Here is a 19,841-nt window from a genome sequence, read left to right on the forward strand (position 1 = left end):
CATCTGGCTGTAGCAAAACGTCTATATGTTGTTGTTCTTGTATTTCATCTGAATGCGGCAAAACGTCTATGTGTTGTTGTATTTCTTCTATGTCAGGCACCTGCTGCTGCGAATGCGCAGATACGTTTATGTATTGCGCAGCATGTTGTGTTTCATTTGAATGCAGTAAATCACCTATGTGCTGTTGTGTTTCATCTGGCTGTAGCAAAACGTCTATATGTTGTTGTTCTTGTATTTCATCTGAATGCATCAAAACGTCTATGTGTTGTTGTGTTTCATCTGGCTGTAGCAAAACGTCTATGTGAGCCACCTGCTGGTGGGATTGAGCCGGTTCGTTTATGTATTCCCCTGGTAGCAGCGGGTGTTTTGATTCGTCTAACCCCAATCCGTCACCAAATGCCAAAACGGTTGGGAGCGATATTTCATTAGATATACTAGCTACATCGTTATCAGAAATAACATGTGCCTGTACTTCTTGATTTTCACCTCCGTTTGAATTTGCATGGTTAAGCCTTGCTAGCGCCGCTTCGAGAGGGCTAAAAAAGTCTTCAAAATCATCAATTTGTCTTATAGACGCAAAGGGATCATTTATCTGATTTACAATTTCTTCCAATTCAGTCGGTACATTACACGTCTGAGACACGTGATAGCGTTCCATTGCAAGGTTTTAAAATAAAAAAACATCAAACTACGAATTATTGATAATAGAATGTAAAATACGCATAGTCGTTTCTAAACGCGTAATCCGTTTAACCGCTTCTATGCGCTCGCGAACACAATCTCCTTCATAAAACCTGCATCCCGTTCTGCATCTGCCTCCCGTCAGGTTCGTTCGCCGTCTTCTTCTTCTCCCCCGTGCCGATGTGTCAGCGTCGAATTCACCGGTCACGCTCCGGTCGCTTCTCCGGACCTCCACCGTCGAGTCAACGGCTTGTTTAGCGTCCTCGACGGAGATCCCTTCACTGTCTACACAATCGTATATTCATTTTATCAATATAAATAGATTACTTTTATCATAAAAACTTTAAACATTTTAAAAAGTAAAAACAAAACAATCTGGTCGCTATGCATTATGGGTACTGTAGTATTTCAAAACATCACCCGTTGCGCCGCACCATGTATCTACGGTAGAGATAAACGGCGGCGTTTTATCTCATTATATATTTCTCTTTAATATTAAATATCAGCCGCTTAACGCTCGTTGTCGCGTATCTACTAATATTTATCCTGGCGCGGCCAGAAACGCAGTGATTAGGAGCAGCCTCTGACACGTTAGCGTTAGCTTCGGTAACTCCGGTTCCGGAAACAGCTCCCGCTTCTTCTTCTCTTCCGTCAGCGATCGTTCGTGAGTCCTCGTCATCCAAGACAGCGACCTCTGCCGTTGGATTTCCCCAGAGTATAGGAAACGACTGTAGCTGCTCAGGCAATGCAGAGTTTTCGGTCACTCTTATAGATTCTAAAAATAAAAACAAATTATACGTTAAAATTAAATATAGTACTAATATTTTAGACTAAACGCAGATTCTTACCGTAATCCTCGTTTGTAAAATCCTCATCGCTAAAGTCGAACTGTTGAGGACCTTTTAAAACAATTTCCTATATTAAAAGTTAAGAAGAATATTACAAATAATTAAAATGTAGTAACTCACGAGCATCATAAACTTCCGCGGTCGTTGTAATAGTATCTGCAAAATATAATAGAAATATAGTTTTATATCATCTATACAATTAAAACAATAATAATAGAAATATCATTACCTTTTACCATCTTGAACTCCATCCATCCATCCATCCATTTTCTTGACCGCTTATTCCTCACAAGGGTCGCGGGGGGTGCTGGCGCCTATCTCAGCTGGCTCTGGGCAGTAGGCGGGGGACACCCTGGACTGGTTGCCAACCAATCGCAGCCATCTTGAACTCCGGTTTTGTTTTTCAGAGACCCAAAAGATGAACTTCTTAGTAAATCCGAGAGGAAGATCTGATGACGTACTATACCGAATACGCGAATTTTATGGAAGGGACACTGAGTAGCCCCTCCCCACCTCCCTCCCTTTATCATATGCAGTAACATCCTTTCACCTTTAGATGGCGCCGTTCACCGCCGGGAGAGACGGTCAGACGTCTCCACCGCTCGTTTTATTTTTTCATTTGTATTTCCCTCTCCAGCTCCTTCAGTTAGAAACACCCCCGCTACGTCGTCCATTTTTTTTTTTTTTTTTTTTTTAAAGAAAAACCCGTCAAAAAGGAGACGCAACTTCACATCCTGAAACACCGGTAAGTTTCTTTTATTTATTTAAAAAAAAACAAGAAGCAAATGGATAACTTTTTTTATTAATCACAACAACTCGAATAAGAGAGCCTCGTACTATTTTACATTCGCGCGCGCACATACACGATAGAGGCGCCGGTAGGGCGCTTCCTATCGCCCGACTTAGTGTGAAGTTTCACCAAGGTGGTAGGGGCCCCGCTTCCTGCACGACCCCGGTTGATACCCACCTCTACTTCAAAGGGGTTACGGGGGTCCTTTATCACTACTCGCGTGAAAATTTTCAGGAATGCAGGGGCGCGCTTCCTCCGCGACTTCAAAGGCGGGGGGTCCTTCCTGTGACATGATATGAAGGAGAGCTATCAGTTTGATGAAAAGTTTTTTTTTTTTTAACAAGAGGATAACGACTCACCACGATTTATGATTAGCAGACGGTAGAACTATGGGGGTCTTGCAAGGGGGGGGGAGGGCCGGGGTGCTTCCTGTCACGATCTTGAATAACGGATGTAGGGGGGTCACCGGAAGCGCATGTGCACTGGGGGTGAGAGGTACAAGGCAGGGGTACAGAAGGGGAGGGGTGATGGGGTCACAACCTTATCTACCGGAAACATATGTTCGCTGGGGGTGGGAGGGATGGGGGTTCGTTGGAGGAGGGGGACCGGAAACATATGTTCACTGGAGGCTGGGAGGGGGGGTGGGGGACCGGAAAACATATGTTCGTTGGGGGGTACAGGAGGGGGGCATGGGGTCATCAATCTAATTTTGACTGTTGCTGTCCCGGCTTCTGATTGGTTAGGGGGGCGGTAAGGGGGCGGGGCTTAATTCAAAATAACGGTTTCTGATTGGTTGGGGGGCGGGGGACCTGTCAAATTTTAACAGGTGGTGTCCCGGCTTCTGATTGGATAGGGGGCGGGCTGGGGGAGGGGGTTAATTCAAAATAACGGCTTCTGATTGGTTGAGAAGGCGGAAGGGGGCGGGGCTTAATTCAAAATAACGGTTTCTGATTGGATGGGGGCGGGACTTAATTCAAAATAACGGCTTCTGATTGGTCCTAGGGGGTCATAAATCAGTTTTTGACGTTTGCTGGAGTGTATACATATATGATATTCGAACTGGGGCTTGGTGATACGAAAATGGTGTGAAAATGTGTGATCATCCATGGTTCACTGCAAAAACACGTCTGCTTAATATGAGATAAAATACACTTGTTCTTAGTGTAAAATTACTAGAAACAAGTGAAATTATCTGCCAGTTCATAAGATAATTTTGCTTACTTAGATTTCTTGAAATAAGAAAAATGTAGCTTATATTAATCTTAAAATGAGCTTAAAACACTTATTCTAAGCAACAAATCAAGGAAATTAAAACTTAAAATAAACTATGCACTTATTCTAAGTAACAAAACAAGCAATTAAATCTTAAAATAAGCCATAAACACTTCATCTTTTTTGTTTTGTTTTTAAAGCATAAATGACTAATGAAACAGTAATTGTAATTGCATATGCATTTGGTTTGACTCAGCCTGGAATCAAACCCACAAACTCCATGTCTGAGGGTAGAGACTCTACCACTAGACCATGGAGCCATTAGCCTATTCACTGGAAAAAATGGACAATGAGCTTAGTAAGTATGACCAGGAAATTGCATACAATAAAATGCAACAGTATGTTGTAGGGTTGTTTTATCTTATTGTGCATAAAAAATTAACCAATTTTAAGATTTACAAACTAAGTGAGAAATGAGACAAAATCTTAAAACAAGATTAATAATCTTGGAAATTCTGCTCTTGCAAAGTATATAATTCTCAAAACAAGACAAAGAAGACTATGGCTTGATATAAGCATTTAAGTCTAGGTTAGATATCTGATTTTTTTTTTTTTTTTTTTTAGTGAACATAGACTCTTCGAGCGTTTTATCTTATTATGCGTGAAAATTAACTAATTTTAGGATTTACAAACTAAGTGTAATATGTGATGCAAAGCGACGTATTACAACGGGAGCCCCCAACACGTCTCGTCCAGGCTGACACAGTTGACATATCGCTGGAATTCCTGTAAATCCTCACGTTATAACGTTCACACGATCACATGTTCAAGTGAGTGGGAAATCTTTTATTTTAATCAGTCAAGCCACACACACAACAAATGCATGCACAATTTGTAGAACATCACATACAGTGATGTTATGTTTGTGGTGTGATTGTGGACCTAAATGCGACGAAGCAGGGTGAGAATGCAGAGAGGTCCAAACGGGATTTTAATTAACAAAAACTTGCGTCCGGAACTTCCCCTTCGTCCCAACGTTCTGTGGGTGAATTATGTTCCCCATCACTACACAAGCCCCCCCAGAATTCACCCATAATCAAACTCCGGATGACAGGGCGTCAAAACGGCCCGACTCCTGCGGGTAAAGGACCCAGGGAGCGAGGGCGGGAGGGGCACAGCAGAAACATCAGAACAGTCCCACGCACCAACTGGCGGGGATGCAGGAACAACTGGAAGGGATCCCGCACGGTCCACAAGGAGCAGCCCAGGGGGGTGGCCGCGGCGGGGGGCGCGGGGCAAGTCCAAGGGACCGGCCAGGTCAACATGAGCTGGTTTAACTTGCAACCCGGTGTCGGAGTCCCGAAGCAACTGGTCGGCGTCATCCGGGAAAAGTCGAGGCCCAGCTGTACCGTGTTGACGGCTGCCCTGGACAGACAATCCACGTCCACGTTGTCCTTGCCAGCAATATGTCGGATGTCCGTGGTGTATTCAGATATGAACGATAGCTGGCGCTGTTGCCGCGCGGACCACGGCTCGAACAACTTCGACATGGAGAAGGTGAGGGGCTTGTGATCGACGAAGACCGTGAACTCACGGCCCTCCAGGATGAAGTGGAAGTGACGGATCGCCAGACAGACAGCAAGGAGCTCCCTGTCGAACGTGCTGTACCGAGGGACTAACCGGCGGCTGCCTAACTAGGCGAGCGGCTGCCACGCACCTTCGACGCGCTGCTCCAAAATGGCCCCGACGGCAAAATCGGATGCGTCAGTAGTTAGGGCGACCGGGGTATCCGGGCGCGGGTGGGCCAACAAGGCTGCTCGGGACAGCGCGGGTTTCGTCTCTTCAAAAGCCTTGACTCTCACATCCGTCCAGTCGACCGCACGGTTAGGAGCCACACCCGCGTCGATCGTGCGTCGTAAAGCGGGTGCATCACATGGGCAGCGTGGAGGATGATCCTGTGGTAAAATGTCACCATCCCGAGGAACTCACGGAGACCCTGGGCCGTCCGGGGTCGAGGAAAAGCGGCAACAGCTTCAACTTTTGCCGGGAGCGGGGAGGCGCCGTCCTCGTTGATAAGGTAGCCGAGGAATTGGATGGAGGGCACACCAAAGACACATTTAGCTCGGTTAATAACCAGTCCAGCCTGGCTGAGCTTGGAGAAAAGCTGCCGGAGGTGTGAAAGGTGTTCTCCGATGGAGGAGCTGGCCACTAGGATGTCATCCAAGTAGACGAAGACGAACGACATGTCCCGGAGAACAGAGTCCATGAGACGCTGAAAAGACTGGGCCGCGTTTTTAAGGCCGAATGGCATCCTGAGAAACTCGAACAGTTCGAAAGGTGTTATCACAGCAGTCTTAGGCACATCGGCGGGGTGTACCGGAACTTGGTGATAGCCCCGTACCAAGTCCACCTTGGAAAACAGCTTCGCACCTGCCAGATGGGCAGAGAAGTCCTGTATGTGCGGGACCGGATAGTGATCGTGCGTCGTGGCATCATTGACACGCCGATAGTCTCCACACGGTCGCAAGCCGCCGTCCGACTTCGGAACCAGTTGCCATTTTGGAGAGCTCACAGATGAACTGATTTGCGATAGAATTATGTGTGACACCAATAATGACAGCATCAGAAAGGCTCTGCTACGTGATAGTGATTTAACTCTGGCCAAGGCCATTTCAATCTGTCGCATTTATGAAGTGACCGAGGAAAATACGAAAGCCTTGACGAAGCAAGCAATCGCAGTAGATGCGTTACATGCAAATTCCAACAGAGGGCAGTATAGGACAAGAAACAGTCAAGCAAGCAAGTTTGTCACAAATTGTAATAATTGTGGAAGCAGTCACTCAGCGCAAAGAGATAAATGTCCAGCATTTGGCCAACAGTGTCATAAGTGTAAGAAGCTGAATCATTATAAAAGGTGGTGTAATTCAAAGCCAGTTAATTACAACATGGAAAGAAAAAGATTCACAAAGAAGAGCTTCACCAGAAGACCAGTGCATGAACTTGGTGTAGAGCAGTCAGAATATGCTGCTACTGATGACACTTACTATGTGGATGTAGTATCTATGGACACTGTTAATGATCAAGAAGAGGATAAAGATGAGGGATTTGTCACTCTGCATGTACATGGGAAACCTGTTCAAATGAAAATTGACACAGGAGCAAGGTGTAACGTGATGGCAAAGAACAATTTTCTACAACTTGGAGAAGGAAACATCATTCCATGTGGCAAAACTACAAATCTAGTGGTATATGGAGGCAGCAAAATCGAAACTGCAGGTTTTGTCACACTGCCATGCTGTTTAGATGGAAAGCAACACACGCTACCTTTTTTTCTGGTAGTGTGAAGTCATTCCACTTTTGGGATTTCGTGCATGTATGCGTCTTGGACTTGTCACTCTCAGCCATCATGTACACCAGTTCACCATTGAGATGAAGACAAACGTAGCAGAGCAGCTCCCTCGCTGCGATCTATTGAAAGTCAGCCCTCGATCCAAGAGTATCAAGGATGAATACAAGGATGTGTTCAGTGAGGAACTAGGAGAACTGCCGATCACCTACTACATGACATTGGATCCAGTTGTACAGCCAGTCGTACGTCCAGCTCACCGCATCCCCTTGGCGATGCAGGCCCGCGTCAAAGCTGAACTTGACAACATTACAAGCAAGGGAGTCATTTGCCCCGTCACTGAGCCCACAGACTGGGTTTCATCAATGGTTGCAGCACACAAGAGAGAGAAAGAAGAAAGAAGATTGTGCATCAACCCCAAGGACTTGAACACTGCTTTAAAGCGACCCCACTATCCGATGCGTACTGTGGAAGAAGTAGCCAGCCAAATGTCAGGTGCTACTCTGTTTTCAGTTCTTGATGCCAGGAACTCTTTTTGGCAAATAAAACTTAATCGGAAGTCATCCATGTTGACTACATTCAGCACACCTTTTGGGCGCTACCGATTTCTCCGGATGCCATTTGGCATAAATTCAGCAAGTGAAGTTTTCCAGCGCTCAATGGAACAACTGTTTGCTGGCTACCCATGTGCTGTGATAGATGACGACATCATCGTGGGAGGTCGCAATGCTGTGGACCACGATGTCAACTTGAAGAAAGTGCTTGATCGCGCACGTGAGATCAAACTCAGGCTCAACCTTCAAAAGTGCAATTTTCTTCTTGACCAATTTTGCTTTGTGGGTCACATGTTTACAAAAGACGGCCTCAAGGCTGATCCATCAAAGACTGAGGCCATCTCAAAGATGCCAGTTACAGAAGACACCCTCGCTGTGCAACGTTTCCTTGGCATGATGAATTATATGGGGGAAATTTATCCCAAATCTTAGCAACATCGCAGCACCTCTTAGGCAGCTTACTCATAAAGACTCTTCGTGGTGCTGGCTTCCACAACATCAACAGGCGTTTGACAATCTTAAGTCATGTCTGTCCAGCTCACCTGTCTTGTGATATTTTGATGTGAAGAAGTCAGTGACATTAACATGTGATGCATCTTGCTATGGATTGGGTGCAGCATGTTTGCAAGATGGGAAGCCTGTCGCATATGCGTCTCACACTTTGTCAGATACAGAAAGCCGCTATGCACAAGATCGAAAAAGAACTCCTTGCAGTTGTTTTTGCATGCACCAAGTTTAAAGACTATATTTCTGGCAAGCATACAGTCATTGAAACAGACCATCAACCTCTGGTCACCATAACGAAGAAGCCGATCCATGCAGCTCCAGCTCGTTTGCAAAGGATGCTGCTGCGCTTACAAACCTTTGACATTGCTTTGGTTCACAAGAAGGGGAAGCACATGTACTTTGCAGACACCCTGTCACGAGCCCCAACCTTAGCATCCCAAATGTCAAGCGATCACGGCTCATTTGAGGTAATGTCTGTCAGTTTTATCTCAACGGCAAGACTCGAAGAATTGAAAGCACACACTGCTAGTGACCAGGTGCTACAAATGCTCAGCAAAGTCATCCAAAATGGATGGCCTGCTAAAGAACGCAAAGTGCCTCTGTCTGTCCAAACATACTTTCCATACAGAGATGAGTTGGTGGTGGAAGGTGGTATTGTTGTTAAAGGACAAAGACCAGTCATTCCGATGTCACTGCAACAAGAGTACATCCGGATCATGCACAGAGGACACCCAGGTCTTGAGTCGACAAAATGTAGAGCCCGAAGTACGGTGTTCTAGCCCAACATGTACAAAGATATCACAAAAGAACTGTCGTCTTGTGCTGTATGCAACAGTACTCGTCCACACCAGCAAAAGGAACCGCTAAAATCACATCCGGTCCCTAATTTGCCATGGTCTACAGTGGCCACGGACATTTTTGAATGGCATGGTCAATATTATTCTGTCCTTGTAGAGTCCTACTCTGGATGGTTTGAAATAGACTTGCTCCGTGATTTGTCTTCAGGAGCAGTGATCAAAAAGCTAAAGAGACATTTTTCTGTTCATGGCGCACCACACACCTTGATCTCTGACAATGCTAGACAGTACACGAGTCATCGTTTCCAGGATTTTGCCAGGCAGTGGGACTTTGTTCATGTCACGAGCAGTCCAGGGTACCCACAGTCCAATGGACTAGCCGAACGTGCAGTCCGCAGTGCCAAACAGCTCATGGTAAAAGTCACACAGAGATGGAACGGATGTTTTTCTTAATTTGCTGAACATCAGGAACATCCCTTGTGACAACACGCTCGGATCACCTGCACAACGTCTCATGTCTCGTCAGACACGTTCAACCTTTCCTGTCAACAACAGTCTTCTAGCACCTGCCACAAAGAACACAAAGCAGGTTGCTACACAACTGGGAAGAAAAAGACTCATTCAAAAACGGCACTATGATGCGACAAGTCGCCCGCTATTGCCGCTTGCAGGAGGCCAAGTTGTCCGGCTACAGACCTCAAAGGGATATGATCGCCTGGGCAAAGTGGTGGAGGTTTGCAAAGAGCCGCGCTCCTACATCGTTGAATCCAACGGGGGAATTTACAGAAGGAATCGTCGTCACATCCTTCCTGTTGCTGAACCATCACCCCAAAGTGCCGACTCTGACTGTTGCTCTCAACCACCAGTTCCAAGTACGTCCGACACTCTTCCAACCAGTCCGCAAGCCAAAGCCAAACCACCGTGCATCTCTGAGCCACCTACTCACCATTCCACTGATGAGCACCCAACATCTCCAGCTCGCCCACCTGTCCAAGTGTTGCATAATGGTTCTTATGTGACGCGTTCAGGTCGGATTTCGAAGCCAAATTCTAAATATAAAGACTATGTTGTATGATTGCGTTATATATATTAAAAAAAAAAAAATGATGGAAAAGAGAAAAAAAAAGGAGAAACATTTCTGTATGTGGTTATTTACCAAATTTTTATTGTTGTCAATGTTTAATATACTTTTGGATGTTTCACTTTAAATTTTCTATAGAGGTTATATACTAAAAGGAGAGGAGGTTCACTTATCCGCCAGGGAGATGATGTGCGGCTTACGTGATGTAAGCATGAGTAAATGAGTGATATATAAATAAATAAATAAATAAATAAATAAATAAATAAAATAAAATAAAAGATTGTTCAAAAAAACAATCATCCTTGGATCAGTTCTTTACAAAACACCAGGCAAAAACACTTCTGAGAGAGAACATGAACCAAAAAGAGGGTAAAAAACGAAGAGGACAGCAGTTAAAAAGGTAAATAAATGACCATCATTTTTATTCTTTACTCTGTTCTTTGTTTTTTACATTCTGCACAACTCTCATTATATTTTGTGCAATAATCTAAGTTGAACATGTATTTGTTACATGTTTTGATGCATTTTTATGTTTTATAAAACATTTATGTCTGAATTTTGGGAGGCTTGGAATGGATTAGGGCATTTACATGGAAAATGCGTCTCTGCTTACAAAATTTTCTACTTAAGAACTTTCTTCCAGAACCAATTAATTTTGTAAGTAGACGTGCCACTGTATAGCGCTTTAACTATGCCATATAGTGCCCAAAAGCACTTTACAAAGTGCACACATTCACCTATTCACACACCAATGGTCGGCTGCGGCCACACAGGTTGCTGCCAGGTCCACTAGGAGCATTGCTCAAGAACACTTGGGCATGGTCATCAGGGGTGAGGATCGAACCAACAACCTCACAAATACAGCCGTCCACTTTACTACCACGACCACTGAGCCTTTTTTGTGCATAGCCCATACTGCAAAGGCCACAGATTCTTTGGATATTACATTTTTTAGGCATCAGTAAATGTACTCAAATGGATCAATGTTGGTGAAGAAATTGGGGGGGAAAGGTTTAGGCTATTGTAACCGTCTTTTGCCCAAATCCCAAACCAACGATGTGCTGTAGTTTACAGCTGATTGTAAGAAATACTTTTATCTTTATACTTACTTTTATCAAATCTTCATGCCTGTTCTTATCCATGATTATATAGGGTGTTCCAAAATGTTTTGAACCCATTTCGCAGGCCAATAATTTTGACAATTTTTGTTGGAATGACCTCAAATTTTCACAGCTTGTGTAGAAACGTTTCAAGTTTTTGACTTAGACTTAGACTTGACTTTATTGATCCCTTTGGGATGGCTCCCTCTGGGAAATAACGTTTGGCATTTCTATCTTTTTCAGGTTAAGAAATGCCGTTCACTTCAAAAGAAAAGGCATTTTGCGTGTTAGAGTATGCTCGGACTCAGTCACAGAGGACAATTTTTCTTAACTTTGTAAATTTAACCAATAAAACTTATGACCTTCAACATAAAGTGTATTTAGTTTCATTAATATCCCTTCAACATAAAGTGTTTTTAGTTTCATTAAGATCCCTTCAACATTGGGGGGGGGGGGCGGCTTGTTTTGGGGGGGGGGGGGGGTGTTGGGGGTCGGGGGGTGTTCGGGGGTTTGGGGGCCGGGGGGTGGCAGGGCCTGGGTCGCGGCGGGTGGCAGGTTTGGGTGGGGTGCGGGGGGAGGTCGTGGGGGGGCGGGGGTTGGGGACCGGTGGGGCGCTGTGGGGACCCGCCGGGCCTCATTCTGCGCCCTTGGGCTCGGGGGTGTGGGCCGGGGCTGGGGCGGGGGTGTTCCGGGCGTCTGGGTCGGCTCGCCGACCAGTGTCCGCTCCGGTGGCATGGGGGTGGCCTTGGTGCTGCCGCGGCTCGGGTGATTCCAGGGGGGCGGTGCTCGCTTTGCTGGGCCGCGGTTGACGGCTTCTTTCTTTGGTGGCGGTCCTTATACATGCCAGATCCATCACATCAGCATCTACTGAAACTCAAACAGAATTCGCCTCTCCGTCCCACAGCCCGTTGAATCAGTGGGTGCTGGTGTCTCTCACTTTGCTTTATCTATCCTTCCCTCCTTCCTCTCTTTAGTTTTTCCTCTGGTCACTTGAGAGCTCCTCAATTTATTGGAAGTTTGAGGTTTCTGGGGTTGGCATAAGACTCTTGTTTTGTAACCACGCAGGAGGGGTTTGGTTGGTGCTGGATTTCACTTTGATGGATTGGATGTACTGGTTTCTATGGATCTCACTCTGCCTCATCGATCCTTCCCTCCTTCCTCTCTTTAGTTTTTCCTCTGGTCTCTTGAGATCTCGTTAATTTGTTGGAATTTAGAGGCTTCTGGGGTTAGCGTAAGACTTTGATTTTGTAACCATGGGGAAGGCAGGAAGTGTTTGGTCGGTGCTGGATTTCACTTTGATTTATCTTTCTTTATCTTTTCTGACCTTTTCTCTGGTCTCCTGACCATTTGAACTTCACGACTCTGGCGAGACTCTGAAGTACCTGGTTAAGGTGAAGGGTAATGGGATGGGTAATGGGTCTTAGGTGAATTAATAATGAGTAGAAATTTATACGTATTTGTACGCACACGCACACAAGCACGCAAACACACGCACGCACACAAACGCACGCACGTGCACGCAAACGCACGCACACATACACACACACACACACACAAAAAAAGAGCAATGATGATAAGACGTTGAATCGGTACGACTACCGAAAGAACAATTCTGAACTCTGAAAAAAAAAAAAAAAAAAAAGATCCCTTCAACATAAAGTGTTTTTAGTTTCATTAAGATCCATCAAGTAGTTTCCGAGATATGAGCATTTAGAATGGGGTCAACCATTTTGGAACACCCTGTATCTTATTCATACTTATACCTTTGTGTATTTAAACATTCATTTTAAATATATAGTTACTTTAAAGTTATTTTCTTAGACTCATATTGGTTTAGATTAAAAAGTTTAACTGACCTAATTTTACCTTAAAAAATATACACACATTTAAATATGAATATACATCTATGTTTGACTATATTTCGCTATTGTTTAAGTTCTCTCCTGGCGATTTCGTTCAAGATCGAGCGCTTATGTTAAATCGACATACGCATGAGCGTTAAGCTTAATTTTATTTTTTAAATTGATCAAACTTCCGCTCACTTTTATTTTGAACTTCATGTGTGCTCCGGCTATCGCGCTCGCATGAGCGGTGCGGTCTCCAGGCTGCAGCAATACACTTCTTGGTTGCATTGGTGTCAATGTATTATTTGGTCAGCTTTATTTTGAAGTTAGCCTTAGCGTAGGCTGCGCGTGTTTGCGGCTTCCCTGACATGTCTGAATGATGGTGCTTTGCCAGCCCAGCTCGCACATATACACGCACGCACGCACTCGCACTCACACACACCGAGAGGTGTTTTGGTGGGAGAAGCAAATCTTTTCAAGTCAAAGGGCTCAAGTCCAAGTGAAGTCACAAGTTATTGTTGGTAAAGTCCAAGTTGAGTCGCAAGTCTTTTAACGTTTTGTCAAGTCTGGTCTATAGTCGTCCAATTCATGACTCGAGTCTGTCTCGAGCCCAAGTCACATGACTCAAGTCCACACCTCTGGTTGATATAGACCACAATGCATTGTGAGTATGAAGAAAAAAAAAAATGGCGCAAGCGACAGCGCAAGTGCAAGAATCAAAGCGATACCTTCAACTGTATACTACGGAAATAATACATTTGTTTTAGTTGAAAATATGTAGAACAATGAAAATAAAACGCAGTTTTAAAACATTTTTATTAACAATAAACAGTTTCTGATTTATTTATACAGATTCATTCACCATGACATGTACGGTGGTCACGTGATATGTGACGACGAGAAAGTAGTGACCTGGCTGTCCGAATCGCCAAACAGAATGAGGGCACTACATATTAGGCAACTATATATACGGGACTATATAGTGAATGAGGGGTTAGGGGCTAAGAATGGACATTCGGACACATCCAGGGTTTTTCCTGTGTTTGTGTGGTCAAAATTCTGAGGCAGCCGCCTCCGGTCTGAGCGACATATTAGCAATAGATTTTTACTGCAGTTGCAACATTGCGCCACTATGGAGGCGCTATATCAACAGTGGTGCGCCAGAAACAGCTGAAGCAACTACCGAAGAAGAAACATCACTGAGCAGCTCCATTGCAAGGCACAAGCGGCCATTGCCAAAATAATAAAAATACAGTATGTACAATAAATAAATATAATAGTTTTACCACTAACTAGCCTGTTTTCCATGTCTCCAACAGCCAAAACAGGTATTTCAAACGATCAGCTAATCAGCAAGCTCGACATGAAGCCTGATAACGATCCCCAGCTGTGTTGGCTGAAGGAGAAATGGATAACAGGCTGCATTGGGGTACTCAAAGACCGGGTATTGAGAACCACTGAACTAGACCACCACGGAATAAGTACGCTTGGTGACTGAGGGTCATTGGTTTTTACTACCTTAAAACTGCTGGGTCAAAAATAACCATATTTTGGTAAAAAATTGGACCGACACGCTACTTGGGTCAATCAACCGAAAGTTGGGTCAAATTGACCCAAATAGCGGGTCATTCCAATTTTTTACCAAAATTGGGTAATTTTTGACCCAGCAGTTACGATTTCCAAGAATGAATACCGAACCGGACCAACTGTGACCACAAAACCGAGGTATGAACCAGGCCCATAATTATTGCTGATAACTGAATGAAAAACAATTCTCGGTCAACAGTAATAAAAAGTCAAATGAAAAACAAGTACTGCAGTAACTCAGCATGTCGTGTAATCCTGAAATGTGTCACAAACTATTCATATTGATGACACAGGATACTGTATGCTTTGTTGTCATTTGCAGCTGCTGGACGAGTTGCCAATGATTTACAGCACGTGTGTCTTTGTCTACTGTCTGTAAGTCACTACCACATTTGGATTCCAAGCTTTGAACACAGTAGAAATTGAACACTTAAGTCAGAGGCCCTAGTATCGGTATCAGACTTTGTGGGTACTAAAAATGGTCTATACAGTAGGTGTGAATGGTTGTTTGTTAATGTGTACCAATTGAGTGGGGGTCCAGTGAAGGGTCTGCCAGGCCACTTCTGGAGGTGGTGTGGCCCCATACAGGTTGGTCTTTGAAGAAGAAATCAGAAATTTTCTGTTGAAATAAGCATTCATCCATGCATTTTCTATACTGCTTACCCTCATTAAAATTGTGAACTTGGAGTCAATCCCAGCTGACTTTTGGCCAAGATGTGGAGTACACTCTGTACTACCTCAACCTTCCATTCACACCGACGTGAAATTTAGAGTTAACTAACATGCATGTTTTTAGCATCTGGGAGGAAGCCGGTGTAACATGGGGAAAGCATGCAATCTCAATAGTACAAAGCAATGAGAACACAAATTTCAAACCCAGAACCTCAGAAATGTGAAGCAGATGTGCTTACTACGGAGCCCCTAAGGTGACATGGTAGAAAAAAAAAAAAACTAAAAACAAACAAAGATTGCGTTCCCTCGCAAAACAACTTTGCGTTCCCTCGACCCCAAAGTTGTTTTGCGAGGGAACGCAATTTTTTTTTTTTTCGCCTACCATGTCACCTTAAGTCCATGTGAACAAAAGCGACGAGGATGGAACGTTTGTAAACATGAAACAAAGCAGTGGGAAACCTATCCCAAAGTGACTAGGATGGAGCATTTATTTTCCCACTGCTTTGTTTACACGTCGCTTTTGGTCACATGGAAATTTTTACGGCATGCTAGGCGAAAAAAACAACTTTACGTTCCCTCGCAAATCAACTTTGCCTTCTCTCGCAAAACAATTTTGAAGTTGTTTTGCGAGGGAACGCAAAGGTTTTTTTTTCTACCATGTCACCTTAGGGCAGTGCTTCTCAATTATTTTCTGTCATGCCCCCCCAGTAAGAAGAAAACATCTCGCGCCCACCCCCACGCTACTATAAATAGTATAATTTGTCTATAAAATTGTTCGAAGCACACCTCTGCATTACACTGTTTACGTATTAACGTATAAGAGAATAAAAAAAGAAAGAAATATGGACCAATTTACAACAAAGAATAGCTTTATTAACTGCAACCGAAAAGATTTAAAGTGCATCTGAAATTCAAAAATAAAATTAACTCCTGAATTAAACTATAAACATTTTTTGACTGACCATGTCAAACCATATGATATGGAAAAATAAAATGACATAAAATCAATAAATAATAATGCATTCAAACTGATCACCAACATTAACTCAGGAGCACAACATAAAAAATAAAAAATAAAAAAAACTTTAACCTGCAAAACAAAAATGTAAAATAATTTGTGCATTTTTTATTTATTTTTTGCTGTGTGCAAACGGTGCATGCTCAGTGCAAACAAAAACCCTACACCACCGAGCAAATGCTCCCTGCACACACTCTGTCAATAATGAGAGCGCCACTGCCCCCTAATGTAGTGGAGGTGCAATTGCACTTTATTGTAGGACAGTAAAAAAAAATTAAAATAAAAAAAAATAAAAAAGCATGTTCCCCGAGGTCAAACGCGCCCCCCTTGATGGAGACTCGCGCCCCCCCCTGGGGGGGCCCGCCCCACTATTTGAGAAGCAATGCCTTAGGGGCTTATCAATCAACAGCCATCCTGCCCAAACTGTGTCCAACATCGGGTACATACTGGGACAGCTGCACAAGAAGTAACTTAGGCTGTGTGGAATTGTTGATACATTGCGAGCATTCTATTAACCCTTTTGAAAAATGTACAATGGTTATATTTTGTTGACTACATCGAATGATTATGAATGGATTTGTTAAGTCAACATGCCATGTGCCGAGGTGAACATAATTTTATTTATTTGTTTATTTTCAGATATGAGTGCTTCAAACATGGGAACAGCATAAGTTGGTTTCCTGTAGCATTATTATTCATCTTCAGCATTACAGTAACTGTGGTGAGGATTCATGATCAATTTGTTGGTCGACATTGACATTACATGGTCCTTGATGCACATTCCACATAACATTTTTCGTACTCTGATAAGATATTGTATTACAGGTCTACTTAGAGTGGAAAGAACCAGTGTTTCACCAGGTAGGTTTGTGTTCTTCTCTGGAATCTTGCTTGTTTGCTTTTGGGGCTCAGTGTGCCTTCGGCTTTATGTAGCTTAAGTAAATATTGGTGCATGGCGCATGTAAGACTTGGCCCAATATCCTGCTTCCTAATGAGAGCTGTCAACAACTGATTTTTGTTGAGTTTTCTGACTGTCTTCTATCTTAATAATCAAAACAGCAATTTTTCCATCGAAATATACTGGATTAAATATTTACATTATCAGCTATGTATTTGCATTTGCTTCCTTTATTTGAACCCTAGAGTGCTTAATTTTGAGATCTACACAATATGACTCAAAATAACATTCTCTCTCTAAATTTACGTTATTTGTTAAATGTATTTGATTACATAGAAGAAAAAGCGGACATATGTTTACATGAAAATGCAATATTTTAATGAAAATAAATCTGACCTTTCTGCCTCTTAACAGGAAATATTTACTTTTCACATTTCTCTACTGTGTACTTTATTCTCACCCACTTTATCTATGTGGCAATTTGCTTCTTCCTTGACAAACAAACCATGTTTTTGTGGTTCATTATCAATCAATCAATTAATTGGGTACGTTCATGCGTTGCTCAATGCAGAGTGGACCTCCCGTACTACACATCATCAGTAAAGAGCATTTTGAAAAATACTAACTTTGCTGTTGTTAATATTTTGATTTTGAATCGTTCAGTCATTAGTTTGAGGCGTGGTGTAATACCGACTGCCAAGTAATTTACAATGAATAGATATTACAAATACAGTACATTTAACCACCACATGCTTTTCAAAACGTCTTTTTCAGGTCATGTACGGTGCTTTAGTTGCTTGTCTAGTGATACGCTCTGTCTTCATTGTTACATGGTAAGTTTCCCAAGTTTGTCGATCAGATTAATATTCAGCAAAAAATAACAACTTGACTTCCTTTGTTATGTTTGTCTAATTTATAGGGTTTATCCATGGTTACAACCTTTGTGTTACACCTCCTTAGGTGTATTCCTGTTAGGCTTTCTTCTGTGGAACATTGACAATATCTTCTGTGACTCATTAAGGTAAATAAATGGACGAGCAATGCATTGTCGCTCTAATTACAGTGGTACATAGGGTTGCCAACTTTCTCATCCCGAAATAAGGGACAGGTGCACGGCACGGTGTCATGGTGGTGTGAGCATGATGTGTGAAATCAGTGTATATTCTGATTAGATTAGAAAAAGTTTGTACATTCCCTTTAATCCTTACTGCAGGCCATCATTATGTAACCTCATACAAAACCTCAAAGAAACCACAATTTGCCTCTTTACCTACAAAAAAAAAAAAAAAAAAAACAGGTGCAAAAAAAAGCTAAATTCTCGCAGTATTTGTTCATAAATAGTACGAGAATACATCTTGTATTGCTCCCACTGATACTGTCGGCTCTCGGGCCAGGCCGGAGCCGGAAAGGCTGGCCGCAGCGTCACCTGTTCCAACACCTGTTGGCAGGCTGATGCACCAGGCCCACCTTTGGCGTTGTGAGTTGGAAGTAAAAGCAAGTCAGAACAAAAACAGGCAGGAGTCCAAAGTCAAGCTGAACAAAAAGCGGCTTTATTGGCAAAAGCACACTGAGACCATTCAATTTGCGCAAATGGAAAAAATCTCACAATCTCAGGAAATGCAACAGTTTATAAAGCATCATCCATGGTACAACCTCTTTTCCTGATTGGCTATCAAACCTGCCTGCCCACTTCACGCTTAGATCTTATTGGTAAGGTAAAGCCTCGGCCAAACCCACTTATTATGAGATGCAGTTTACTGAATGCTAATAGTATCTGCTTTCGACCACTAGGGGGTAGTGCGAGCTTAGTTTTGTGACTTCTACTGGTATCCAATTGTTATAAAGTGGTCAGCAGATTATACGTCTCCCCCCCATTCTTGAGACCAGAAGTAGTAACAGGTTTTTACTGGTATCAAAAGGACTTATTCATACAAAAAAAAATAAGGCGACCTATCATTTACATTGTATGATCTAATAAATTTGCTAGAACTAACCTTTTGCAGACATCAAAGTAATGAGATCCTTGCTCTGAGCATCTTCCCGTCAGCTGACAGTTGTAAAATAATAAGGTCCTTGTTCTGAGCATCTTCCTGTCAGCTGACAGTTGTAAACTTTCAGGATATCATTTCGTTTATTAGCCCTCAAGCGTGAAGGAGCAGTTTTTCCTAATAGTTGATAGCAGTAAACGTGCAAGTTTTTGACACCTTTACCGTTCTTTTACAAACATAGGGACGCCTGGCAGCTGTGGATCGCTTCACACTGGTTCTAAATGATTGAGCATATGTGATCTCTTGTATTTTCAGCTGGCACCTTAGAGTTACAAAATTAAGTAAAATAAATGATTATAGGGTAACAAATACATGATTCCCTTTGTGACAAGTCAGGATACACACTGGCATTTAATTTCCTTAAGCTATTTAAACACAAGTAGCAATCATAAAGTTGTTTAGCATAAAAGGGTTTCACTTGAACATTTGGCCTAGAATAGGTCAATAGTTCAAGAGACAGCACCAAAAGTCAGATCCCACAATACGTTCGTAGCTGACGTATTAAGATCGGCGTTTAGAGCCTAGGCGACATGAAGCTGTGACGAAACCAGGAAGTGCCTCTCTCTCTAGTTGCCTCTCTTACCTTGCAAGACCTCCACATGCAACGTCACACCCAGTGACTCATTTTATTGGCTATGAGCAACTTCCTTGTCACTTGTCAACCTACGGGTGCAGCTGTGGTCCAAATATGGCAAAGATGCCATTTGCAGCATTTCGTGTAAGAATTGAGAATTATTTTACGGGACTTTTGAGGTCCCGCACGGGACAATTTAGCCCAAAATACGGGCCGTCCCGGCTAACATGGGACAGTTGGCAACCCTAGTGGTACCTCAACTTACGAACTTAATTGGTTCTGTG

At 43.1% G+C, this 19,841-nt stretch overlaps 1 protein-coding gene across 10 annotated transcripts in view; it reads left to right on the plus strand.

Annotated features, from left to right (window-relative positions):
• The window catches only part of acer3 (alkaline ceramidase 3), a 106,731-nt gene that overhangs the window by 59,733 nt on the left and 27,157 nt on the right, over nt 1-19,841 (plus strand). For all 10 annotated transcript variants that reach the window (XM_077504165.1, XM_077504168.1, XM_077504166.1 and 7 more), the window contains 5 exons: nt 14,670-14,722; nt 16,677-16,758; nt 16,863-16,898; nt 17,710-17,768; nt 17,855-17,956. In XM_077504165.1, coding sequence (XP_077360291.1) covers nt 14,670-14,722; nt 16,677-16,758; nt 16,863-16,898; nt 17,710-17,768; nt 17,855-17,956 — 332 coding nt within the window. The remainder of the gene's footprint in view (nt 1-14,669; nt 14,723-16,676; nt 16,759-16,862; nt 16,899-17,709; nt 17,769-17,854; nt 17,957-19,841) is intronic.

This window comes from Festucalex cinctus, chromosome 18, assembly GCF_051991245.1.
Source record: "Festucalex cinctus isolate MCC-2025b chromosome 18, RoL_Fcin_1.0, whole genome shotgun sequence".
Taxonomy (NCBI): Eukaryota; Metazoa; Chordata; class Actinopteri; order Syngnathiformes; family Syngnathidae; genus Festucalex; species Festucalex cinctus.